General features: G+C 37.6%; 1 protein-coding gene across 11 annotated transcripts in view; it reads left to right on the top strand.

Annotated features, from left to right (window-relative positions):
• Positions 1–24395, top strand: part of LOC131043578 (transcription factor ILR3) — a 30587-nt gene extending 6192 nt beyond the window's left edge. For 5 of the 11 annotated variants that reach the window (XM_057976801.2, XM_057976800.2, XM_057976799.2 and 2 more), the window contains 4 exons: positions 16708–16770; positions 23133–23213; positions 23402–23564; positions 23766–24395. In XM_057976801.2, coding sequence (XP_057832784.2) covers positions 16708–16770; positions 23133–23213; positions 23402–23564; positions 23766–24032 — 574 coding nt within the window. In that variant the 3' untranslated portion in view covers positions 24033–24395. Of the gene's footprint in view, positions 1–2667; positions 2751–16707; positions 16771–23132; positions 23214–23401; positions 23565–23765 lie in introns of those variants that run through there. The other 6 variants (XM_057976805.2, XM_057976804.2, XM_057976803.2 and 3 more) reach the window with 3 other exon arrangements.
• Positions 24396–27238: the final 2843 nt, after the last annotated feature.

Here is a 27238-nt window from a genome sequence, read left to right as displayed (position 1 = left end):
GCATGAAGTTCTCCCAACAACATATTATTGAGAAGTGAGTTTTGACAAAGAAGTAAATTATCTTTGTACCATAAGTTTCCTCTCCAAAGATTTTGTTTTGATGCGCTATGATTTTGTTGCACTATTCTCCTTCCCTTCTAATATATAATATCAAAGTCATACACCAATATCTTTGTAACCCATTTTTGTTGCTTCCATGAAGAAAGCTTTTGTTGTAAAAAGTATTTGAGACTGTCATGATCTGTTTTGACTTTAACATGTCTTCCCATCAAATAATCTGCTATTTCTTGATTGTACAAAGAATTGCTAACATTTCCTTTTGATGAATGGGCTGGGTGATGTTCTGACCTGTGAGTTGTCAACTTACAATGCTCTAGGTATCTCTTCTTGCATTAGCACTGCCCCGATACCATGCCTCAAAGCTTTACATTCCACAATGAATGTCTTTGTAAAATCAAGAGTAGCTAAAATTAGAGTTGTGTACATAGCTCTCTTGAGTTGTTCAAAGGCTTGTGTGGCCTCCTCATTCCAGTGCATTGCATCCTTTTGCAATAATTTTGTTAAGTGGAGCAGCTACACAATCATAGCTCTTGATAGATCTTCTATAGTAGGTTGTAAGATGTTTAAATTCTTGTAATTCCTTCAGTGTTGCAGGAACCTTCTAGTTGAGCACTGCCTTGATCTTATTGGGATCCATTTTTGCACCTACATATGAAACTATATGACCCAAATATCTCACCTTTGTTACATTAAATGAGCATTTTGAGGGTTTGGCAAAAAGTTTCTATTTCATAAGTTGCAACACTAGATCTACATGTTGAAGATGTTCATCTCAAGGATTGCTTAATGATATTATCACCAAAGAAAAGTAGTACAAATTTCAGTAGAAATAACTTGAATAAGAATTCATTAGAATTTGAAATGTGGACAAAGCATTTGCAAGACCAAAGGGCATGACCAAAAATTCATCACAACCTTCATGCATGTGAAGTGTAGCTTTTGGAATGTCTTCTTCTCTAATTTTGATTTGATGATAACCAAATTGGAGATCCAATTTAGTAAAAAACATCATCCCATTTTACTCATCCAGCAAATCATCTATGACAGGAATAGTCAACTTATCTTTAAAAGCGAGCTTATTAAGTTTGTGGTAATTTAGACACATGCATCCGTTGTTATTCTTTTTGCAAACCATCACCACTGGGGAAGAGTGGGCACTTTGACTATGTTGAATGATCTTGACCTCTAGCATTTCTTGGACAATGTGTAGACACATAAAATTTGTCATCTTAATCTCGGGTGGGTCGACTTCATTTTCATGCATTATTCCATCAAATATTATCCATTAAATATTATTATTTATCCATCATTAATTCATTAATATTATTGTATATCATCAATATTATCTATATTATCATTTATCCATTATTATCAATCAATCAAATGGCTTCTTGAAATCTCAACGCCCCTGCATCAATCAACCAATCAATCATTGGATCACTTTATCTTGTGCTAGCATCAATCCCTATCAGCTTACTCAGCTTATCAACCAGGCTATACTATTCATTTCCATCAATTGTTCAGTTACACCTCATCAATTGTGCATTTCCATCAAATGTACATCTCAATTTAATCACTTGCGCAATATCAATCATCCAATCTCCTTTTCATAATCTATCGAGAGATGGATCTCCATCAATCTGTTCAATCAATCTCTCGAGGGGGCATAACAAATCAATCATCACCCTTACTAGGACATCTCTGGGGCATATATCAGTTGATCATTTTCTTTGAAACAACGTGACAGGTTGCATTGTCTCAAAGAGAGGCAAAATGTAGAAACATAAAATTTGTCATCTTAATTTCGGGTAGGTCGACTTCATTTTCATGCATTATTCCATCAAATATTATCCATTAAATATTATTATTTATCCATCATTAATTCATTAATATTATTATATATCATCAATAATATCTATATTATCATTTATCCATTATTAATATTATTATTATTATCTCATTTTCCATTTATCATTTAATAATATTATTAATCTATCAATCTATCATCTATATATTTAATAATAATATCTTATTTTTACAAATACACGCATAAGCATATACACTTCATTTATGCTTTCTCCTCTACCCATTTTCATCCACCCTATGCATGTGGGATTAAAACTTTCAAGCCCTATTCTTTATCCCACATTCATCCCATAATCTAGATCCACCTGAGGATGCTGATTTAAGCAGAGCCCCTCTCCCATTTTTGGGATCCATGACTTTGCATTCAAAATCTATTGTCTTGGCATTTTGAGCATCCATTCGTTGTTTATGCATTCTTGAGCACTCTTAGCATCCATTAGCTAGTTTTCATCTTGCATATCTTGATCTTGTTATCTTTATTTTGTTTATCTTTCATCTTAAATCTCCAATAAGTCATAGCCTCTTGTGCATAGTGCTTTGAGAGCAAAAATCTTAAAAACACAAAACCTTGATTTAAGGAGTGCAATGGAGTAGATTTTTGTAGCATGCATGTGTTTCTAGTTTTGATTTTTTGTTTGCATGTGTGTTATTTGCAGGTGGATCTTCTCTCATAAGATCTCAGATAGATTTTCTCACCCATACAATGAACTGAATCTCACTCATTTGTACAGATGGGCAGTGGTATGGCTTGATTTTGGATGCTTGACTTCTTTGAATAAGCTGGAAAGCATGGCCATGATCTCTTCTTGGGGGAAGACTCTTTGGTATATCTCCAAATACCATTGAATGCTTGTCAAATATAACTTGAGGAACTGATGGTGGAGCTGTTGCAAGTTGTTGGATCTCTAATGAATACAATTAACCCTTTAAACTCTGTCATCTAGTGGGAACTTACCATTTGAGGAGATTTTGCTTCTGAAGTTCAAAATATTGGCCATCAAAGTGAAATCGTATGAAAATCTCTTGAAAATTCATCTCAATAGTGTTTTAACTTAGTGAACCGTTGTACTTGCAAAACCATGTATTCTCTACCCTCAGGCATTTTAAACATGGTGCTCTCAAATTGTTTATCACCTTTAAATATCTTGATGTTGTGGCACTTACCAAAACGACCAGGTTCCATCATCAGCTAGCATGACTTGAAATTCGGGATCTGGGTAAATGAAGCAATTTAGATATGTTGCTAATTTGTTGCCTATACATACCTTTTGGTTGTTGCTGGTCAATCTTAGGAAACTTTATGAGACTGTTAAGATGTGGACAAAATAGAGAAACTAATACCCTGTAAACAAAACAAAATCTTGAGATCAACCTGAAAAGTTATTTCTTTGATGTAGTAGCATCTGCCTACGCGTGGCAAAATGGGAGCAACAAAAACAGGATATGGACATTCATTGAATGTTAATATGAGGGGTCATTCTTTGACTGCTGGAAATGAAGAGCTAGAAACCAATGCATGAATATGGAAGTGTTGATGTGTTTTTTATGACAGCGTCGAACACAGAATAAAGTTACCAACAGTCACCTTACTCTCTCTTGATCAAAATTAGTCCGTATGCTAAGATTGCACAAAAAGTTCAAATGGCTAACTCCAAGGTTTCCTTCAGTGCGTGGACGTGACTCAGTTGATTGATGGGTTTGTTGTTAACCCAAGGGGTCTTACGTATTCAATTGAAGAGGATAACAAACTCATGCAAGTTCAAGGATTTCTATGTGAATGATTTGGAATGAAAGCCCTATTTTTTGGATTTTTGGATTTTCGAAATATGCTGAAAGTAAATGAGAGTAGGGTAGAGAGAACTATGCTAAGTCTAATCTAATCCTAAGAACAAGAGACAGGATCACTCATGCAAAATCAAACCACGCTTCGCTTCGCCAACAAAGCACAACTACGCGAAGGCGGTGCAATCTTCAAAGGGTGTGTAGAGGTTATTCAGATCACCAATGTAGACCATCAAATCGAACAATCTCCACTGATAATCGAAGTTAAGCATACACACATAACAAAGGGCTCAGGCTAACTTTGCATAGTATGCAACAATCAGCTGCACACCAAAAGTATGAGCTCGGACTCTGCAACAAGTAATCCTATCAAATCCAGTTCTTCTAACAACATTAAAGCAAATCTAATCTATGAAGAGAGCAAGACCATGCAGATTGCTAAAATAGAACAAGAATACACCATCAAAATCGAACAATGTATTAAGTTGGCTACTTCAACAATCCTGATGCAACAATCTCAAATAATAATCTCTCCCCTCTTACAAATGAGGGGGGTCACCCCTTTATATAGGCCTCAGGCCATGCAAACCCTAATTAGGGTTTCACCCTAGAAGATTCCCCACTCAAGATGCAACAAGGTGGGAATCAGTAATAAATACATACAATTATTCCAAAAGCCCAAAAATGGTGCCCATTAGTGCATTAAATGCACCCCATTACATCGAACATGCTCAAAATACAATAAACATTCCCATGCAAGAAATAAATGCCCACCATTCCTCATGCGACGACGACATGCACAGAGAATCCGTCATAGAATCATTAATAAGGCGGCAGCATGCAAGAAGATTCCTCATGCATTCAACATGCATTGATCGGACCACCACTTAGTCAAAAACATTCCAACAGTAAATATGCCACCATTATTCAACTAAAAGATTCTCATCCAAGAATGGACGACCATTATCTTGTTCATTTATGGCATATGCAATGAATTTGCTGATGACTGCTTCCAGCTCTCCGATGGAGACACTTGGCACATTTTCAGTATCGAATTCCATCAAGGCAATTTCTTCCTTGCTCTTGGAAAAGAAGCTTTCCCATTCCATCATGATTTTCTGTGTCTTCTTCATTATACTGGAAAATGAAGAAACATTTGCAAAATGTTCCTTAGGGAATGAACCTATGAAGAAGAACTCGTGCAACTGAGATTTCAAGGAGTTCATTGTTATTCCACTATCATTGAGTTTCCTTGCGAACAATGCCTCAATTGGATTGATGATTTCCTCCTGCACCCCTCTGATCGAGTGCTTCAAAGTTAAAGACTCCATGCTGAATTTATCGAAGGTGTTCTTTCCTGAGCAAATGACGCAGAACCATTGGGGAAAGTCATAAACCTCGTTCTCCTGAATTACTTTCCCATCAATTAGAATTTGCCTTGGAATCTTTGTCAGAGCCTTGAGGTGCGGAATGGTTAAGTCCTGGTATACGTGCACATCTTCCCACAATCCTTCCGGTGTCTCCAATCTTCTCAGGAAGGCTACGAACTTTGAATGAAGATGAGCCAGGTCTTCGATGAATTTTCCGGCTTCAGTGTAAACATCTTCTATCCATTCCTTAGAATTCTGTGCCATTGCTCTAATTACTTCCGCATCATCAACAAGTTCCTTAGGAAGGGAAGGAGGAGGAATGAATGAAGGACCTGCCTCCCTGAGTGGCCTTTTAAAACTTTTGATTTACTCGTATAGAGCTCTATTTTCTTCCCTCAGCCTCTTACACTTCGTCTTTGATTTCAGCATCTTTTCCTTCATGGCCAAGGAAGATTCTTCGAAGTCTCCAATTACTTGTCCTGTGGAAGTAGGACCAAGATCAACCTGTCTGATAACATAATCCTCCTGCCTGATTTCGTTCTTGTCTTTATCCACTGTAGGCTCAACAATGTGTAGGGTTCGGGATCCAGACTCATCCCTCACAACCTTAGAAAATTTCCAGGGAGCCTTCCTTTCTGTTGGTTGATCCATCTTTTTCAACAATTCTTCTAATTCCCGAGCTGGATCAATTTCTTTTTCTGGTTTCTTCCTCAGCCTTCCTATCAACCAATCTGGAGTGGGAATGGAGTGACCATGGACTTCCGCGTGCCCCTGCTCCTGTGATTCTTCTTCCATTTCGCCAAGGATGACTCCCATGAAGCTATCCTGACGAGTCTCTTCCTGGTGTGGAGAACTTTCTTGTCTTTGACGTCTTGGCTGATTGGGTCCGTGTGAAGCGTTAACGCTGAGTATATTTGGTGCTGGAGTATTTTCTGGAGGTGGACCCGCTAGATGTGCAAACATCTCTACTTCCTGTACACTCGAGGAACTTGCCGGTGAATGCTCCCTCTCTATCCTTGCTCTCTTTTGCGGAGGTTCTTCCTGTTGCACCTCTTGTTGAACTTCTTGTGGAACTTCTTGCTGGATATCTTTCTTCCTTGCCGTCCTTGGTTTCTTTGGGGCACTTTTCCCTTTATCAATCCGGATTTCCCCTCCTGCCTGGCCCTGTGAAGAACCTTCGGTTGCTTCACTGTGGGAATCTAGACTTCCCATTAGCTGATATGTTAAATGAACATTTCCTTCCGCCAACTTCCTTATCTGTCGGTCAACCTAGTGCTTAGTGAATTTCAGCACCGGTCTAGCCAGGACATTCAAATCATCAATTTCGGGCTTTGACCAGTTTGGCAACTGAATGGGCTGATCTTTCACTCTCAAATTCAGGTTGCACCAAGTCTGAATCCTCTTTCACCTGATCCGACACCTAGTAAATTTCACTTATCCTGATGGTGTCAAGGGGCAATCTGGAATGCATTTTCCTCCGGACCTCACTTGGCGGTAAGGATCATACCGGGCCCTGGATGTATAAAATGGCAGGCGATAGAATGCCAACTCCTCTGCTGCACTCTTAGCTGCTTCCAAACCTGGGCACATTTCCATGAAGTCACCTAAAACAATTGGGAATTCAATAGACTGCTTCTTCTTCTTCTTCTTCTTCTTCTGTAATTGATCATAAGTTGTTAACTGTCTCATGAGTTCTAGCAATATGAGCTTGTCTGATGGATACCTCGGCAACTTGTATGACTGGAATGAAAATCCTCACGTCCTGATGTAGATGAATCTAGGAAATTGTAAGAACGTGGCTCCATACCTCTGGACCAAGGCTCTTGCTTGCAGCGACACCCTTACGTGCAACTGCTTCTGCATAAGCCGTGTCAAGTACATAGTGAAGGTGTCATTTGCCAGCCTGTAAGAACTAACATTGTGAAGATGCAGTTGGGGATAACACATGCACTTTCAGCTGTGCTGGTCCGCAACCCATGATTCCACTTTTGGCAGACCATCAAATCCTCCCCTTCGCGCAAGCATATAGATTAGGTAGGAGCTCATGAAGAAGGATTGAGACTTTGTCTCTTTTAAGTTTTTTAGCTGTTCATGCAAGTAATGACAAACAATCTGGCCCAGTTAACTAGCCCATTTGTATTCATGATCTCGCCTATGTAGAAGAACATCCATGTTTCAAAGTTCACAGAATGTGAACACCTCATTACTCTGCTCAACATCATTATCAGGTCCACATATTCATGCTTGAACTCAAAGATAGTGAGTCTTTGGCATTTTGGAGGCATGCATCCTAGGCTTTAGCAACCACTGTTTATTAATCAAGTCAGCACACCTGGCAGGACCTGCTTCATATACTGTTTTAGCTCTGCTGCTGGTCCTGTATGTCATGGAATAGTGTGAAAGAATTCCGAAAGCCTCACCAATTGACTCTGGAGTCAATGTCGCTAGCAGCTTGCCATCTGACGTTGAAATTGTCTTCCGCTCCGGATTATAATGCTTTGCACACTCCAAAATCAAGTCTGGATACTGAATAGTAGGAAGAAAACCAACTGCCGCAACAATTCCGCTCTTGACAAATTTGACAGCTGTTGGTGACGGACTATGCCCTGCTGTCTCGAACATTCTGATCTTGAACGCAACCAGATTGAATGTGCCCAAATTTGTATCGCTGATTTCTTTCCATCTAGAATTCATCTGGGAACGAGGAAGGAAACCTTTCATCTCCGCCTTGATCAATGCTTGCTTGCCTGGTGAGGGTAGCTGTCTTGCTTGATTCCGCCATCCTGAAAAGCACCTTGGAAATGATGAAAAATCGACTAAGTATGACCTCTCTTAACTTCTCCAATTCTTCTTTCTTGAATCCTGCATGTGAGAAATGAAATGCCTCTCCATGCTTATATAGAATTCTTCAAATCATACTGCTAATTTAGGAGGCATCAATTTAGCAATTGAATTTATTATGCATCATACTTTCCCAATCACTGCGCCATGCAAAAGAAACTTCCCTTGTGAGTGAGTTCTAATTTAGAAGTTTCACTTAATGCACTAAGTTATGCGTCATACTTGGAAGATTCCCTTCGCCAACTCATTAACTTTCCATTCTTTCAAATTTCGGAGGGAAATTGACAGATTCTTCAAGATTTACTTGATTTTCCATTCTAACTTGTCCTTTTCTGCTTTGGAAGGAATTTTCATGTTTTTTCAACATCCCCTATCTTTTAGGGATCTTCCTAAAATTTAGGAGCCGGGTCCATTGGATAGAGAAATCCCTCACGATTTCGAATCTATAAAAATTTATAGATTCTAATAAGATTCGGTGTCTAAAAATGGAAAATTCAAAAATTTTCACGAGGGGATTTTTACTTTTCATTCCTCCTTGACCCTTGGACTTTCATGCCTTAGACAAATTTCTTCAGTTTTTAATCCTGAGCATGGAATTCATTTTGCATGGTGGAATTCATCATTTCCATGCCTTAGTCATTCTGATATCTCTTTCATTAACCAAGGCGTTGATCCCTCCATTCCTTGGAATCTTGAATTTTCTCCATCTTCCACGCCTTGTGTGTTTTGGCGCCTTAATGAACCCTAGGGCACAATTTCTCCATGGAGGAGGAATTCATGGGTTTGGGCATTCTCCAAGGCATATCAACTTTAGCGCCCTCCCTTAGCTTGGGGTGGATTTTTGCACTGGCCAAGGAATCATTAACTCTCTGGGCATTCCAAGAGCTCTTCAATTTGGCGCCCTCCATAGTGTCTAAGTGCTATTTCACCTAGGAGAAGGAATTCACAATTTCTTCTTCCTTCCATGACCACTCCATTCTGGCGGCCTTCCAACTCCTAGGGCAGAATTCTTGCTTGTGGAGGAATTCATACTTCGTTTGGACTTTCCACCATCCCTTGGATTTGGCACCCTTTGACTTTCTTGGGTGGGATTTTGCCTTGGTCATGGAATTCATCATTTGTCCTGCTTTCCATGCCTTGTGTGTTTTAGCGCCCTCCTGAGGAGTAGGGCGGAATTTCATTATAGAGGAGGAATTTTGATTTTTTTGTGAATTCCAAGGCAACCTAAATTTAGCGCCCAATTCCATTTCATGGCGCTGTTTCACCCTGGGCATGGATTCTTGCAACTTTCCATCTCTCCATGCATGCTTCATTTTGGCGCCTGTACTTGGCTTGGGGCGGATTTTTGACTTGAAGAGGGAATTCCATCCTTTATTTGCTTCTTGCGGACTTAGGTGGATTTCAGAGCTTCTTTCGAATCAGGCCACCATATATGGATTTGGGGGTGATTTCTTGGATAGAGACAAATTTCTTGAGCTTTCCACCTCAGGAATGGGCTCCCAACACTTAACCATTTTCTGACTCTCCCTGTTTGCTTTCTGACTTTCCGGAATTAGAAGTAGTCGTGAATGCTTGATCTTCATCACCTTGCTTGAATGGTCCTGTTAGAACAAACTTTCCAAAAATAGAAACTTTTTAAAAATGTTAGTGTTAGACCCTAAAACAGGACGCATAATGACTTACTATAAATAGAAACTTACTAAAAATAGTAAGTTTGGTTTTTGGCAAATATAACATACATAAAAACTCAAGCATATAACGGCTAGTTAAAGAACATTAAATAACAGGAAAGCAAGTAACGGCTACTTACCCTTTTTTTTTAAAAAGAAAATAATGAACATGAAAGCTGATGCCATCATCAATGTTTTTTTTTATAATAAAAACAAAATTACAGTGCAAGAAGAAAAATATTCTTCATTGAACAAAATAAACATTAGTTCTTGGAAACATGAACAGAAAATACGTTTGCAACTAAATTCTATATAAAGGAAAAGATGAAGGGTTTAGAATGTACTTTTCATTTATTTTCTAGCAAACTTTCTCATCTTTAAATTCTTTCTGAATCTTGGAGGGGAAAAAGATATCACCAGGGTTTTATCCACCCATCTTTAGATCGTTTCCGATCCCCCTTGCTCACTTCTAACTGAAGTGGCCCGACCCTCTGTAAGGGTAAAGGAAAATGGTTACGTCAAGTCATGCTGGAACTAGTGTAAGATCCTACAGCCGTAATCAAATTAAACCCTATAGCTACCTGCTAACTCGTATAATTTCCTGACTATGACTGTATTCGGAATCTCAGAACTGACAAGCACTACATGCAGCTAGTGCACCTTGGCCAAGGATTTGTCTACAAGATTACATGTGGGCCAGTTCCACCCTATCCGACTTGCACTCTTAGGTTATTAACAAAAAATAGAAACAGTAACTCATAAGGATTCTTCCTAATTTACTGGTGAGGTTGACACTCTTTTCTGCATTAATTATATTCTCATTTTCTGAAATGCTGGAAACCAAAATCCCTACCGTACAGTAAATAAACAATAAAACACCAGTAGTAAGTTTCACCAAACGTCTCTTTCAAAACAATTATGTAGAAGAAGAAAGAAAGAAAGGAAGAAAGAGCTTTTGTTGAGCTGCTTAAGGAATTTATCTAGCAAGTTTTCCTCAGGAGAACACTACGCTAAACTGAAGAGCTCTTCGAGTCATTATCAATGCTTCATTGCAACAGTAATATGCTTCTTTACTGAAATTGAAAGTTGACAGAGAGACCACGTGCTTGTAATAAGAAGAATATTGCAACAGCTTGACTGGCTGAGAAGTTCTAGCTACTACGGTGGCTGGTATGCACTTTCTTCCACTACAGAGGAACCAGGAAATACAGTGCCTTCCCCTTCTGTTCCGTTAGTTCTCCCGTCCAGCCAAGAAGAATAGAGCTGAAGGAAGAAGAAGGAGAAGAAAGAAGTAAAATAAGAAAGAAGACCAAATTAATATCCCCCGCAAAGAATCGTTTTTCCTTTCCTAAATGCTCCGCCACCCTAATGTTTAACGGAGGAGTTGCACCAAATCTGCCATCTCCCGTCATGGTTCTGGAAAGCAATCTCCGCGTCCCAGGAAGAAAGAAAAGAAAATTTCGAACTCTTAAGTCATACCCCCAAAATTAATATGGTATCTCCTTCGAAAAGAATGAATGACTCCCCGATAAAGAGTATCGAATAATCTTGGTAATAAAACCTTATAACGCCAAACGAACTTATGTTATATAGAATTAAATTTTATGAGAAGCGTAAATAAGTTAAAGAGAAATCAAGATAACTAAGTCATTTTTTTTTAATAATTACATTAAGTTAATAATAAAGGTAAATAAATATTCCTTTTTAAAATCAATTTAAATTTAATAAATATTAAACCTTTATTAGAATCATTAAAACAATTGATCAAGATATATCAAAATATATATTTTAAACGTGAATATATACGGAGTCTACCTTCTCAAGTTGAAAACATTTCTAAATAAAGGTATTAATTTAGACAATATTAGAAGGTACATTTAATGATAATGCAATGCCAGTACCAAGGTTAAACAAACGAGCATGGAGCAAGTCGGAGACACTAACATACATATTTCCCATGGTCCTAGTAGGGAAACCTAGGTTGACAAGGTCACACTAACTGACACCAGGTAGTACATACCAGTCTTTGTATACCATACAATCATTGACTATAACCATCTCTCTTCCCTCTTTCCCGGTGATATCTTTTCCCCTTCTTCTTGGAGGCCAAGTCATTCTTGCATCCACTTGTCCAAACTAGAGTAGTTAGTCCGACATCTCGACAATTCAACCTTAATGTTTATATTCGTTAAATCAAAAGATGAGTTACAACATTACTTTACGTAAATGAAACATCACAACATTTCATATATTTATAATATTCAAAAATAAGAAATAAAGCAATTTCAACTAGGGCATCATTTAGGCTAAACCACTGTTTCTAGCATTCAATACCATTTAGGGCATCATTGTTAAATCAAATACCACTATTAGCAAAACCAAAATCTTGTAGGGCATCAAAATCATTGTTTCAGAAACCAGTATCCATCTAAGGCATCAACACAACTAAGTATCAAAATAAGAGTATATAGGAGGGGACGTGACAACAAAATGACGACATTCCGGGACTCGGTAAAATCCCTGAAAAATAGGAACTTTCTAAAAATAGGAAGTTGCTCCATTTTGGCTCAAATTTTACTGGGAGGTTCCTTGAAGGGTCCTGATTCCATTTGTATGTTTAGTTTTTCCAAAACCCTAAAAAAAACCCCAAAAATCTAGGACTAAAGGCAAAAACCCTAAAATTGACAAAACAGGCCCTAGACTTCACCAAAATCACTCAAACGAAAAGCAGATTTAATCAAATCGACCTCCAAACACTCGCAAAACCGAGAGACTAACGAGACTGCCACCAAAACCCACAAAAAAACCAAAACCAAACGACCAAAAGGGCCTAAAAGGTAGGGGGTCCCTATCTTGGATGGGGTGATGTGTGAGTAGGTCACAACAAGAAGGACTACGTGTCTATTGATTTTGGGAAAGTTATAATTTGAAGGAATGCATCACTCCTTAAAAGAGACATTATCACCATGCTTGAAAGATTCTGAAAATTCAGGTGTTATGCATAACGCTTTGAAAGTTTCTGTTTTGGGGTATGTTATAATGGGATATATATATTATTGGCATGCTCATAGAATTTAGAGAATCTTCCCAAGCACATATGATTAGCCACGTGCTGCTGCAGTTAGGTAGAAAAGCAATTGAAGGCAATTTAAGGAAGCATCAAGGATTGGTGTAGGGGGGTAGTGGTGAGGAGAAATGAAGTGGGGAGTGTGGCTGGGGAGAGGAAAAAAAGGAAGAGGAGGTGATGGGTGTTGGGCGAGGTAGCAAGTAGTGTGGCCAATAGAGCTTGGCAGCGTCTAGGAAGGTTGGGATAGTGTGGGGTTGCCGTTAAAGAGAGAATGGAGAGCTTGTGGAGTCCATGGGTAGAATAGAGAATGCAGGGGAATGTGAGAATGTTTATTTGGATTGTGAGGCCATGAAGGCCATTCTTGTAATGTGATTATCCAGTGGTTTCACTTTGAATATATGAATGCATTTTCTTTATGTTATATTCTGATTTTGTTATTAGCAAAGAGTCTCTGCTTGTTAATAGTGTTTGTTGATGATTTGTATGTGAAGTTTGAGGGCAGGGTTCTTCGTGCTGCATCAGTGGTAGCAGAGCGGGAGTTCTTGAGTGTGCAGGCAGAAGCGCCGATTGGAGGCAGTTTGCACCAGGCCCTGAGGGTTGGATTGTGTGAGAGATTTGTTGCATGCGTACATGCAACTTGCAAGAACTTTTTAGAGGGTTTGAGGAGTTGAGGCTCCTCCAAGTGTAAACAGATCGCCGAATGTGAGGTAGTTTACATGTGCGAGATTGAGGATTTGAAGATTTGAGTAGCAAAGAGAAGATCGAGGTAAAGTAAGTATTTCTTGTAACACAATGAAAGGGATAGATGTGAGACCAAGAGTTCGGATTTTGGACTTAGAAGAGAGAATCAATTTCTGTAGACTTCATAAAAAAATAATAGAGATAAGAAAAATAGCATGTATGATTGATGAGATAGAAGAAACAATGGAAGAGACTTTTGGAATTTTGATTAAAAGACATAGTGATGTTGGAAAAGAGGAGGAGAAAATCAATGAGAAGAATAAGATTGCAAATATGAAAGAGATGGTGCAAAATGGGATGAAGGATCTCATGAATAGAGTGTACATATTAATTGAACAAATCAGAAATAAGAATAAAATTTTAGAGTTCGGTTTAGAAGAAACTAGAGAGGGAAGTGAGAGTTATCTTGAAGAGGTGACAACATCAAGTGTTGCAGATTTGAGCAGTGCAAAGGACAACAATAATGACATCATGCTTAGTCATAGGTTTGAAGATGAAGGTTTGATTGAAGAAATGCTTGAAGAAGGTAAAGGTATAGAAGACACGGTAGTTTTTGTGACAAGCCAAGATGGGGAAGCTAAGATGATGCACTTCGAGGGCCCCTTGTTTGAGGAGCAGATTAATGAAGATGAGGATGCCATCTTGAAAGAGGAGATTAGAAGAATCAATAGCTTCTTGGAAGGTGAATTTGAGATGAAGGATGATATTGCAGTAAAAGAGGAATCTGATGGTTTTGCTAAAGCTAATTAAGAAGAAGTTGAGCAGGAAGATTTGTTGAAGCATATTGAAGCGGTTGATAGATTATGGGAAGAGCTGATTTCAGGTGGGACAAAGGTTGCAGCAGAAGGTAAAGTAAAATCAAATTTTTATGTGTTCTCTGATGTAGATGAGAGTAAAGAGACAGAGGAAATAAGTGCAGTAGTTGATAACTTTGATAAAGTCAAATTTTAGAAGCATGATGAGGAGGTAAATTTTTATAAACTTTTAATAAAGAATTTGAGATGGATCTGTGTGTTGAAGTAAGTGAAAAAGAGGATTGTGTGGTGACAAGGTGGAATAAAGATGTTGCCTATTTGTTGGTGGAAGTTGTAAAAGATTGTGCAGGTGAAACTTGGTGGAGGTGGTCGGTTCATGGTGGATTCAAATCCACAAAAGAGAGGAAGAGTGGAAAGGATATTTGGTGGAGGAGATTGGTTGATGGTGGGTTGGATCCCACAAAGGAGAAGAAGAGTGGAGAGAACCATTGGCCAAGACGGACAGGATATGGTGAATACAAAATGAGAGGAGGTAAGAGTGGTAACCAAAATTGCGAGAGAAAGGTGACAGTTGTCCTGACAAAATGTTGGAAGAAGAGGAAAAAGAAATAATTTCATATGCAATTACCACAGCGATGGAGTTCGCTGCAGATTGTTCGCAATCTAAAAGGGTGATTCTATCACTCAACTCCACTTTTGTGAGTTTATGCTCACAAACTTTCTACTGAGTGGTCTGATGCAGGAGCATCTGCCTACACGTGGTAAAATGGGAGCAACAAAAACATGATATGGACATTCATTGAATGTTAATACGAGGGATCGTTCTTTGACAGCTGGAAATGAGTGAGAAACCAATGCATGAATATGGAAGGTCTACGTGTCTATTGATTTTGGGAAAGTTATAATTTGAAGGAATGCATCAGTCCTTAAAAGAGACATTATCACCATGCTTGAAAGATTTCTGAAACAATTCAGGTGTTATGCATAACGCTTTGAAAGTTTCTGTTTTGGGGTATGTAATAATGGGATATATATATTATTGGCATGCTCATAGAATTCAGAGAATCTTCCCAAGCACTTATGATTGGCCATGTGCTGCTGCAGTTTGTTAGAAAAGCAATTGAAGGCAATTTAAGGAGGATCAAGGATTGGTGTAGGGGGTAGTGGTGAAGAGAAATGAAGTGGAAGTGTGGCTGGGGAGAGAAAAAATGGAAAAGGAGGTGCTGGGTGTTGGGCAGGGTAGCAAGTAGCGTGGCCAATAGAGTTTGGCAGCGTCCAGGAAGGTTGGGATAGTGTGGGGTTGCCATTAACGAGAGAATGGAGAGCTTGTGGAGTCCATGGGTAGAATAGAGAATGCAGGGGAATGTGAGAATGTTTGTTTGGATTGTGAGGCCATGAAGGCCATTCTTGTAATGTGATTATCCAGTGGTTTCACTTTGAATATATGGATGTATTTTCTATTATGTTATATTCTGAATTTGTTATTAGCAGAGAGTCTCTGCTTGTTAACAGTGTTTGTTGATGATTTGTATGTGAAGTTTGAGGGCAGGGTTCTTCTTCATGCTGCATCATTTTCACTTTAACAAAGGATGAAAATCTTTCATAAGATGGAGTTAAAGATGTGTGAATGTAATCATACTTTTAATTCTAGCACTGTCAATGACAAATTTTATCCCAATTCTAGTAAGTCAATGCATGCATTGCCTTGAATTCTTATTTGTCTTGTGACTTTGTTGACAGTCAATTCCTTTTTGGATAGTCAGACAATGAGACACACATGGAGCGTTTATGATAATGCGCTAACATATATAATGAGATGGATTTATAGATGTATCCATAATACATTTGGAGTTGCAAGAAGTCTGTGCTTAATTTTTGTGGATCAATCTGATGAAAGTTTCTAGACTGTTTGTTAGGCTGGGGAAAAGAATTGAAACAGGAAATCATGTAAAAAAAGCTGAACCTTGAGTTCAACTCAATTTTTTTTATTTTATGCTATAGTAAAAGATAAAAGTTCTCATATAAGGGAGTTGAAGATGTGTTAATGTAAGCAGGATTCAAGTTTTAACAGTCAAGTTTCAACAAGTGAATATTAATATAGTTTGCAATCATTCTGACAATTAATTCATTTTTGGATAGTTAGCAATATATACTTGGTGATAAAAAATGGGAACTATGTTGAAGTAAATTGGAATTACTAATTATATAGTGATAAAAATTGGGAACTGTGTTGAAGTAAATTGGAATTACTAATTATATAGTGATAAAAATTGGGAACTGTGTTGAAGTAAATCGGAATTACTAATTATAAAAGGTATTAGTGTGCAAATCTGATGTATAGTTGATGTTTAACTACTGCTGAAAGGTGCTTCTTCGGAATATTGTAGGGAAAACATTCTGTATTCATAAAGAATTTTCTCGAGCTTTAATTATCTTTCATTATAGATTAGTCAATTTTCTTAGCTGAATGAAATATCATAGAGAATATTGCTTTAATTGTTGACTATCTTTTGTTCAGTCACTAAGTTTTCCTTTTTACTGCTATGCTTTGCCAGTGACAAAGGTAACAGTTTCAGAAATGATACAGAGGATCAAGAAAAGTTGTGTCCTAGAAAGAGGTAATACTCAGATTGATCACTTCAATTGTTTAACTACCCCTTTTCTCCAAAAAGCGACATTCATTTTCTATCAGGAAGGACCCTAGTTATGATATATTCTATTTTCTCTCTTGATGACTGCTCATATTTTACAATTTTCAGTTTTTAAGATTCTTTGTGCATCGAATTATATCACATATTTTGATTGTTTCCAAATGTAGGCTTATAATGCATATTTCAATTATGTGTTTCTATTTTATAGAGTTAAATGGAAATTGCAAGCAGTCATCTGTTTATCAAAAGATACTTTTGTAACAGCCATTTGCAATTGTTTGGTTTGGTGAATCTAAAGATTCTTTAGAAGGATTCCAAATATTTTAAAAATAGAATCTAATTTTAATATCATTTACCTACTATGTTTTTCCCATATTCTATTTGCATCATGAACTGTCTATTTTGTATTTGCTCCTCATCACGTGGACTATATCATGGTATATTATGACCTTGATTCCAGCAGAATTCAATACAATAAAGAATAGGCATATTAATAATCAATTTATTGACCATTTGTTCAGGAATAAGGTGGTTGTATATCAGTAATTGAATATTGTCTATTTGTTTTCTGTCTAGCATGAATTCGTCTTTTTAAGACTTGTAAGAGATAACCAGGAAACATCATATCAGTGAATTCAATTATTCTGCAGAATTTTGAATTGTTTATGCATGTTACAATGACAAAAGGTTGAATAAATCTACAGATCAGCATGAATATGGTACATTTGATCTGAAATAGTATTTAAGATGATTGAACTAGACAGAGCCATGTTATAATAAAATCACCTAGAAAGGCTTTAAGCCCTCTACGAAAGCCACACAAAAACAATAAATACTATGAGGCTCACAGACAGCACTGCAACACGATAGGAAACCATCTATTAGTTAGAAGTTAGAACATCTCTTTAATAGTGCCCATGATGGATACATGGGACCAAACTAGACCTTTTCTTTCATAAGATGACTGCCCAATTTCACCAAGAAAATACACAAGTACCTGAAAACCTTAATTTCAAATCTTCATACATGAAGTGGATGCTCCTGGTGTGCATTTGTTAAGCATGTTTCTGATTCCCTCATTAGGGTGCAGAAGCTTGTGTCGAAAGGTATTTTTCTTTCTTTTCTTGGCTGTAAAAATATGGTGCTTGCATTTTACATGTATGATTTTGTTTGCTAGGTGTAGAGCTATTGCTTGTCATAAAATACGACTTTTTGGTTGGATCCCCTGAGGACTGCCCCTTATCATTTAGTCAAAATTAATATTTATATGATAATATAATGCATTCTGGCCCAGCAAATGTTGAATAAAGTTATGTTTCATTATGAAATGACGTTTTATGATGTACAGTGTTTCCATCCCTATATTCATTTTAATTTCTAGAAATTATGAAGGTTCATGCTGAATGGTGTTGATTTGTGTGCCACAGTGATGCCTTATGATGCATGAATAATGCTGTGTGTTGTATGCTAATGGCTTTTAAACAACAGTATTTCCAAATTATAAATGATATGCCAATGCAATGATCGACATAAGCCTTAGAGCCATGTAATGTCCAGAAGTCATAGGATCTATGGGACTGGGGGACAATGAGGGTGCTGTTATAAATGTGTTTAGAAAGCATAAAGGAGGATATTATGAATGAGATAAATGTGATATATGGCTCATGCTGGTGACATGGTGTCTATACTATTGATGATAAGCCCTAACATCTTATGACCGTAATGGAGGGATTATTGGTTATGGAAACTTAGCTCTACCCTCAAAACCATTGGCCATGTTGCAAAAATTAGATCACTATTATTCTATTAGATATTGGAGTAACAATTACAATGAGGTTCACCTCCTTATATAGAGTTTGGCAGATGTAACCAACAAAGATAAACATGATGCTTGTCATAGATTCTAAATGCTAAATATAGCATTAGCAATACTAGCATATTGCTTAAGCCTTATATTTTAACTCCCTTTTTAAGGCTTATTGTACTAAAGACAAAACAATTTAACACAATTAACAAAAATTAAAAAGAACTATATATTTTCGGAAGCTTTTCTTTGTAAATAGTTCTTGGACAAGGTAGAACTCCATAATCCTTGTAAAGGTTGAGCTAGCTAATTTTATAACTGCATATGGTATATGTGTGTGGGCACATGCGTGTGTATGTGTAATCCAAGCTGGAGCAATCTTCATGTTGAGGATGTATCATTGTGACCGGGTCATAAAGAGATGCTTTACAGGCTTTAGGGGGATATGAGGCAGATAATAAATGGAAAGAAGCCTGGTAAGTGACATGAGAAGTTTGATTATTGGTTATGACAGCTTAGCTCTACCCTCAAAACCATTGGCCATGGTGCAAAACATAGGACACAATATTATTCTATTAGATATTGGAGTGACAATTACAGTGAGGTTCATCTTAGAGTTTGGGAGATGTAACTGACAAACATAACATTGACAGCTATTCTAGATTCTAAATGCTAAAAATAACAATACTAACACTTTATTACAAAGGTAAGCCTTACATTCTAACACCCCTCTTAGGGTCTACTGTACTAAAAACAAAACATACTAACACAATCACTAAAAATTAAAAAGAACCATACATTCTTTGGAAGCTTGTCTTCGGAAACAATTCTTCAAAGGTAGAACTCAAGCAAGCTGCCTCATAACTCAAGCTGGTTATGTTGACAACTCCACATTCGGTGGCTTTCTGCCCATACTTTGTTTTGGAACATTTATGTTATGATTCAATTTTCCTCATTGAACAAGCAAAACATCAACATGGAGGCCCATATTCCTCTTTAGATCCACCAACTTGGAAATTTTTTCATGATATTACTTGATTTGTATTATTTTTAAATTTTGTTTTTTGTTTGTTGGCCAGGAATTTGACTTTTCTTTTTGAGAGGGATGTTGTAGTCCTTAAAATTAACTTATTATGTTTTGTTGATATGTTTGTGCTTGACTTTTTGTTATTGACTTGTTGGCTTGTGGGTAGTTGTTAGGATTTGGTTGTTTTCTGTTTGGCAGTTTTTGAACACTTCAAACTTGCTTCTTTTAGTTAGGGAAGGCATTCTGATTTGATACATGATCCTCCCTAACCTACAATTAGAATTTACAAGCACTACCTTTGAATAAAGCATCCTTTGATCTTCATTTATAGTTATCTAGTATATAGTATATACTATTATATTCTACTTATATTAGGATGGGTAGTGTTATAGATTGGCAGCAAACACAAACGTCAAGAAGGCAAGATCAAACGTCAAATCTCTTCATTTTCCATGCCATGCTCACACTGCAATGAATTTCTTACTTCTGCTAGGAGGTGAAAATGTTTTCATTGCAGTTGATGACAAAGATGTTGTCTATGCAAACTGGTGATTTCGCTCAATCTGGTTTTCCGCATAGTTTAAAGAGCTGAATTTCTCTTTTAAGTTATCCCTAGGCTGCTCTAGTTCACTCCAAACATTTCCTTGACAAAAAATACAATCCTATCTACAGTTTATTGCCTCAAATGATGACAAACTCTTGATCACAAAGCTTAACACAACCTCTTGCAACTGCAGTGACAACACTTAACCCTAATGGTCCAACTTCTCTGATCCAATTTATGGATCATACCTCCACCATAGGGATAATTTTGGTCCAAAAGCTCAAGTACTCACCAAGTGAGGAAAACATTTCATCAGTTCCTCTTTGAAACTCAACTTGGCCTTGCTTGGAAAAAAGCCCTTCAAGCTGATATGAACCAAAGACTCAATGGTCTCTTGATTGTTCTAATTAAAACATCATGGAAACTGAAAGGAAACCTATTTGCACAAGTCTTAGATAGCTTCACTAAACCCAATGGTCATTACCTCCATGAGAGTGCAGTCCAATCTCAGCACTGTTTTGATATACCGATTCTTTCTTTTAAAGTAAGCAGCATCCTTCTAGATTTTATCCATGAACTTAGGAATAAGTCCAAAGTACAACTCGTTGCTTGCTTATGTTCATCTCTACCCTTTTCTTCATCCATCTTAATCCATATGGATGGGGATGATCCAAGAGATCCAAATCGGGTTCACTAACCAACTTAGAAGAAATGAGGTTTTACTTGTGAGCACAAATAAAACATAGCATCCACTTTCTTGCCTCTTACTTGGATCTTGATATGGAAGATTTAAGTGACCTTCTCTTCACCATAGGAGCCATCATCACCTTTTGTACACCCATTGATCAACCTTCTTTGCACTAATCTCGCCATCATAAGGCTGAATATTGATGTTTGCTTTAGCTTTGAAGAATCTAGTAGATGAAGGCTCTCCTTGCTCTTACTCTGGTTTTCAGATTCTCTTTCTTCATCAGGTGCCTTTGGTGTTCCCAACTTGGCTGTCAAGAGACTCTAAGACTACCGTCATGATTTCTTGTCTATGTTCCTTCCCTTCAACATTGGAAATCATTGCAACATCTTCTGCCAACTTCCTAAATCAAACTTCTTCCTCATCTTCCCTTGCCATTATCATTGTCAATAACCACTCGCTTCTTCCAATTTTGTGCTCAAAAGGTACAAAGTTTTTGCTTCCACTCAATCTTGTGGAGGGCTTAACCTTTCAAATGCACGCAACTGGTTCTCCCAATCAAATGAACTGCTCTGATACCATTCGATCTCTAGATTCCACTAGTGATGACAAACAAGAATCATCACTTACAGATTTCTTCTTGCATCCCAGCAAAACACTCTTGAACATTGTTTTCTCAAACAAAATTTTCTCTATCTTGTCTAATATTCTTGGAAATTATAGCCATTTAGGTTATGTGAGCGTGATGCCTTTATTAATTTGGTCAGATCGACTATGTAATTTGATGTTTAAATAAACAGAAAACTTATTTTTTCAGGAAGTAATACAAGGGATACACTGTACCTCTGGCATCTAGGGTGTGGAGGGTCTGTAATTTCAAAACATCATCAAATGATCAATGCATATCTATAACTGAGATCATCTTTGTTCTAATCTTAGTTTCTGTATGGGAAATGATTTGTAACTTTGTTGTATTTAGGGAGAGAAGACCCGATTCTACCAAGTTCAGAGCAAATGTGGCAGCAAATTTCATGTCTTGATTTTGAAAACACACAGCAAACCCAAAAACAAACCTGTGACTGACAATTTTTTCTTGAGAAAATTTCAACCATGGAGGAAATTTCTTTAGCATTCTTCTCTGTGATTTTGAACACTGAAGAATTTTCTGCAATGCGTCTTTGGTGTCTTCAGCATATCCTGATATATATAACAAAATAAAGTGTCTTGTCATCTGCATAAATAGATTGTTTCAGTCTATTCTTTTCAGACTATGACGGCTCTCCTGTGTCTGTTCTGGTCCACATTTCTGGTGCCTTATTCAGAATTGTCTGAAAACTTTTTGGGTCTGAATTTTTCAGAATCTTCTAAGGAGTATCCACTGATATTGAGATGAATTTCTTTGAGACTGAACCGTACTTGGAATCTCTAACTGCCTTCTATGCTTAACTTCTTAATTGTGTTGTCTCCTGGTTTGGTGGCCTTTTTTCCTATTTGAAAATCTCTTCAGCTCGTCACAATTTAATTGTCTCTGCGCTATTGGTTTTTTTATTAGCTCCAGATGTATATCAAAGATTGCCCTCTGTTCCATACCTTATACTCTGATGCTTCTGTAATCTAGTAGCTCTCCAGCTCTGATACTATTTGTGAGATTTTAAGGGAGAAAACACAAGGAGAGATGATATTATTGATCAATCAAAATGTGAAAAATGCATATTATATACTTTTGTGATTCTGGTAGTTTTGGAACAGAACACAAACTGATTCATTGCAAATTAATTATGCATGCTTAATTTACAATAGCTATGTTATATATGTATTGTTATGATTCAGCAAGAACATCTTGTTTGATTTTATTTAGTTGCAGAAGTTTTCTGAACCAGAGTCTGTCAAGTTTTCATTATTTTGCCTATATGTATTGAGTTCTTAATTAGGACAGTATCTGTATTTTTGTTTTTGAGACTGAATATGCAGTGACGATCATCAATATGTTCAAAGTTCTTAATAAAAATGACTATACTGATGACATGTATTGACTGATGAGTAATTTATATTTTTGCGTGGAAATCTAAATGCAGAAAGAATTTCTGTTTTTACATAAGTTCCAATACTGATATGATCGGAAACATGTGTTGCAATTAAGAAGTCACATTAAATGGTTGTATGTTGGATGTTTTATGTTTGAGATGTAATTTAGAATTATCAATGGCATAAAATGTAGCATTAACTATTCTGCAGATAAAAAATAGTTGTCATGTTTTGCTTTCAGCAGGTCACGAGATGAATCTTGTAGCAAATCTGGCATGAAAGCTTGCCGAGAAAAGATGAGAAGGGATAGGTTAAACGACAGGTTTGCTTTTGTCTATTTACAAGTCATGGATTTTAAACTTTTACAGGTTCTTTTTCATCATACACATTTATGATTTCTTGTTTCTGTGTAGAACATCCTCCAATTTTTTATGCGTCTCCAATATAATATTTTTACATGGAAACCATTTATTAGTGAACTTTGTTACCTCTGGTTGCTGGTGGTTGCAGGTTCTTGGAGCTAAGTGCTTTATTGGAACCAGACTGTCCTCCAAAGACAGATAAATCTACAATCTTATGTGATGCCATCTCTGCTGTGAATCAACTACGGGATGAGGCCTGCAAGATGAAAAAATCAAACGAACAACTTCGGCAAGCTATTAAAGAAATGAAGGCAAGCTATTTTTAAGTTTCCTTCCCAGGATTCCCAACTTAGCAGCAAAATGGTTACTCTTCTCTGTAGCTTTCTATTTCATGATTGTAGGTTGGAAGGCTTATGTATGTACTACAAATCAATAGCTCTTATGGGTGTGAACTTCAGTGATTCATTCAACTGAACTTTAATTTAATTAGCCTGGATTGTTCTATTCTACAGACAGAGAAAAATGAGATACGTGATGAAAAGACAAGATTGAAAGCAGAAAAGGAAGTCTTAGAACAACAAATAAAGGCTATGATGACAATGCCTCCAGGGTTCATGGCACATCCAGCCGCAATTCATGCATTTGCAGCTCAATGTCAAGCAGCAAAGAACAAGACTGTCCCAATTCCTGGTTATCCCGGACTGGCAATGTGGCAATGGATGCCTCCAGCTGCAGTTGACATATCTCAGGATCATGTGCTAAGGCCTCCTGTTGCCTAAGCATGTTCTTATTTGCATTGATATAATTGTCTTGCTATCATCTGTGACCATTATGATCATGTGAAAATCACAAGTATTGAGGTTTTGGCTGTGGACAAGCTGCTTTGTCTCATTAGTAGTTTGTCATTTCTAATGCCCTGCAAGCCTTCTGCACTGGAGTTTGAACTCCTAGGTGCATCTCTAAAAGAAATACCGAGCCAGAGTTTAATGGAACAATTCCTGAGCTTACGTTGGCTATTTATCTCCAGCCAAGCAAATTGCTTATGTTTACTCAAAAGAACTTTGGTTTTGGTGAATCCAGTAGTTGTTCCATTACTGTACCAAATTAATTTTGTTTTAATACGTTATGGTTTGCATTATTCACATGTTTCGTACACATGCATACAATTTGTTAACCTCAATTTGATTGGTTTTAAGGGTACTAAGATTAGCGTGTGTTTGAGAGTGATATTGACAGATTTGTTTTAGTATTTCACCATTGCTTACTTGAGTATGTAGTATTCTGACTTGATAGTTAAGGTTTTCTAGTTCCTTCGACTGTGATGTATTTTTTGTATGGGGGTTTGGTTTCTCAACGCATTCCCTATGCCTACATGAAATGTATAAGAGATATGAAATTCCTCTCTAGTTGAATGCATAACTACATGTGACAGTTCAGTTGTGATCGAATGTGTGCTGTAAAAAATATGAGTAACAGAGCTGTAGAGAATTGATTCCTTGTGTCAAAATTATGGCTGTGGCTACATGTGCTTCTGTAAGGTTTGGGGTTAATATCTTTTGTTGGAGGCAGTGGTGGGATCTATCTTGGCATTGTCTGCATGGAAAACCAGCATGTCTTTTTGGGGTTGTGCCAAGTCAAGCTGTTTGGTTGTGGATGGGTTGGATTTTTGTAATGCCCCCTATTGACTTACTCAATTTTCTCTAGAATTCCCAAATAGGGTTCTGATTATGCACAAGAATGTAAATTGTCAACTTAGTATCTTGATTTAGAGCCTGCCACCAGGTTAGTTATCACAAAATAAATAAGCATATAGTTCAACAATGTTAAATATAGGATTCTAATCAATTCAATAATATTCATAATGTACATGCGTAATTCTCTTAAGCTTTCCCCAATAACCTATCCACATTATGAAGCACCCTAGGAAATCCTACAAGGCACCTCGAAGCTGTCCACCAAGCCCAAGAGCACGGAATGACACCCGCAATTCAGCTCCCCAACCCCATCCAGGGTTACCCAACTTGAATGGACCCTTAGGCCTCTTGTTCTCCTCATATATGTTACCTCCCCTCCACAGTGGAAAGGTAGTGTTGTGACCATTTCACACATCGCCCCATCTCAAATGGGGACCCCCTCTTTTGCTTTAGTTTTGAGGGTTTTAGTTAGGTCAGGCAGTAGTTCAATCCTTTAGATACTACTGCCTTTAGATGAGATGAAGTTGAGTGGATTGTGCCTCAACACCTTGACTATGGGTGATAGATGATGACCATTTCATGTGATTATCACCTGAGATGAAGATATTAGAATCAAGAATATGAATTGCTATGAGATTGAAATCATTGATGTAGTATGGAGACTTAGACTGTGAAGAAGGCTTCAAACAATGACTAAGGACCCTTTGAGTTGGCAAGGCGAGTGACTTTCGATCAAAGTTTGGCTAAGTTACAGTCAATGATCCCCCAAATCCCCCACCCGACCTTTAGCTTATCGTCAGCGACCCCTAGAAAGTTTGAACTTTCTCAACTGACAATCAACGACCCCTCAAAAGTCTGAACTTTTCTAGTTAGTGCCTCCTCCAAAACCCAATCTCTCCCTTGCTCAGTCAGTGGACCCTCCAGGGTCATCTAAGGTGAAGATGTCCTTGCTAAGTAAAATGAACACTTTAAAGGTCAATGCTTGATGTTTGATGAAGTAGAGGTGGTTGAGTAATTAAGGTTAGATATTTTTTAGCATAGTTAGTACCTGTTGTGACCATTTCACACATCGCCCCATTAGAATGGGGACCCCCTCTTTTTGGCTTTTGTTTTGCTTGTTCTTCTCTCTGCTTTAAGGGTTTTGAGTGAGTAAGTGGCTTGTCTGGGCTAGGGCTAAACCTTAAGGGTCCCTTTTGGCGTTATTCAAACTAAGTCCAATCAAATTTTGGAAAATTGTTAAGTGTCTTCCTGAAGAATTGAGATTGTGAAATAAGGTAAGCCTGTCAGGGGAGTCAAATAGGTCTCAGGATAGGTCTAGATTGAAGGTTTTTACGGTAAGGTCCAGTTGTTTCCTGGTCTAAGTCAGTTAAACACAGTCAGTGAAGAAAGTGAGTCTAGTGGGCTAAGTTGAATAAGTGAGGAAATAGATCAAGAGCCTGATAATGCCAATTTCGCTCCTGACCCTTGCTGAGGGCCCAGGGCGAAAAACCTTGTAGGCTGGATTTCCTTCACAATTTTGGCTAAGTGTTGAGATGTTTTAAGAGGATTTTGGTGTGTTCTTGCCTGGGGAAGTTTTGATGATTTTTTTGAAAGCAAAATGATGCCTTGAAATAGAGAAGTCGCTCCTGACCCTTCTTGAGGGTCCAGGGCGAACTTCATCCTAAAACACAAATTCTTGTTTTGAGAAGGCTTGCTAACTGGTTCCTGGCCTTGAGAATGACCTAACTCTGCTTTATGAAGTGATTGGAGACTTAAATTTTGAATAATTTAGCCAGAAAGGGTGAAATCGCTCTTGACCCTCTCTGAAGGTCCAAGGCGAAAATGTTATTTAAGGCATATTTGTCACTGACTTTTCTAATTTCTTTTGTGCAGGGTCTCCAGGAGGGATGATTGGACGTGAATTGATGCTTTTGAAGACTTGAAGGCATGAAAAATGATGAATTTTGAAGGCTAAGGGAAAAATCGCTCCTGACCCTTGCTGAGGGCCCAGGGCGAAATTTTGATTTCCCTCATCTGGTAGTGAAAAAGGACCAAGTGTTGGGCATAAATGGAAAATGAATGACTTTCTCCACCCACCTGAAGGAGTTTTAACTTGAAATGATGTAGGATCTTGTTGGAATCATCAAAATCGCTCCTGACCCTCTCTGAAGGTCCAGGGCGGAAAAACTTATTGGAGTCATTCCTGACCTTGTTTGGTCAAATTGAGATACCAAAGGCATGGTGGAGGATGAAATGAGTGTGATAAAGTGTCCAGACTTGATTGAAGATGATGAATTGAAGGAGTTTTGCCC

This window comes from Cryptomeria japonica, chromosome 1 (genome assembly GCF_030272615.1).
Source record: "Cryptomeria japonica chromosome 1, Sugi_1.0, whole genome shotgun sequence".
Taxonomy (NCBI): Eukaryota; Viridiplantae; Streptophyta; class Pinopsida; order Cupressales; family Cupressaceae; genus Cryptomeria; species Cryptomeria japonica.
This window is presented reverse-complemented; position numbering and strand designations above follow the sequence as displayed.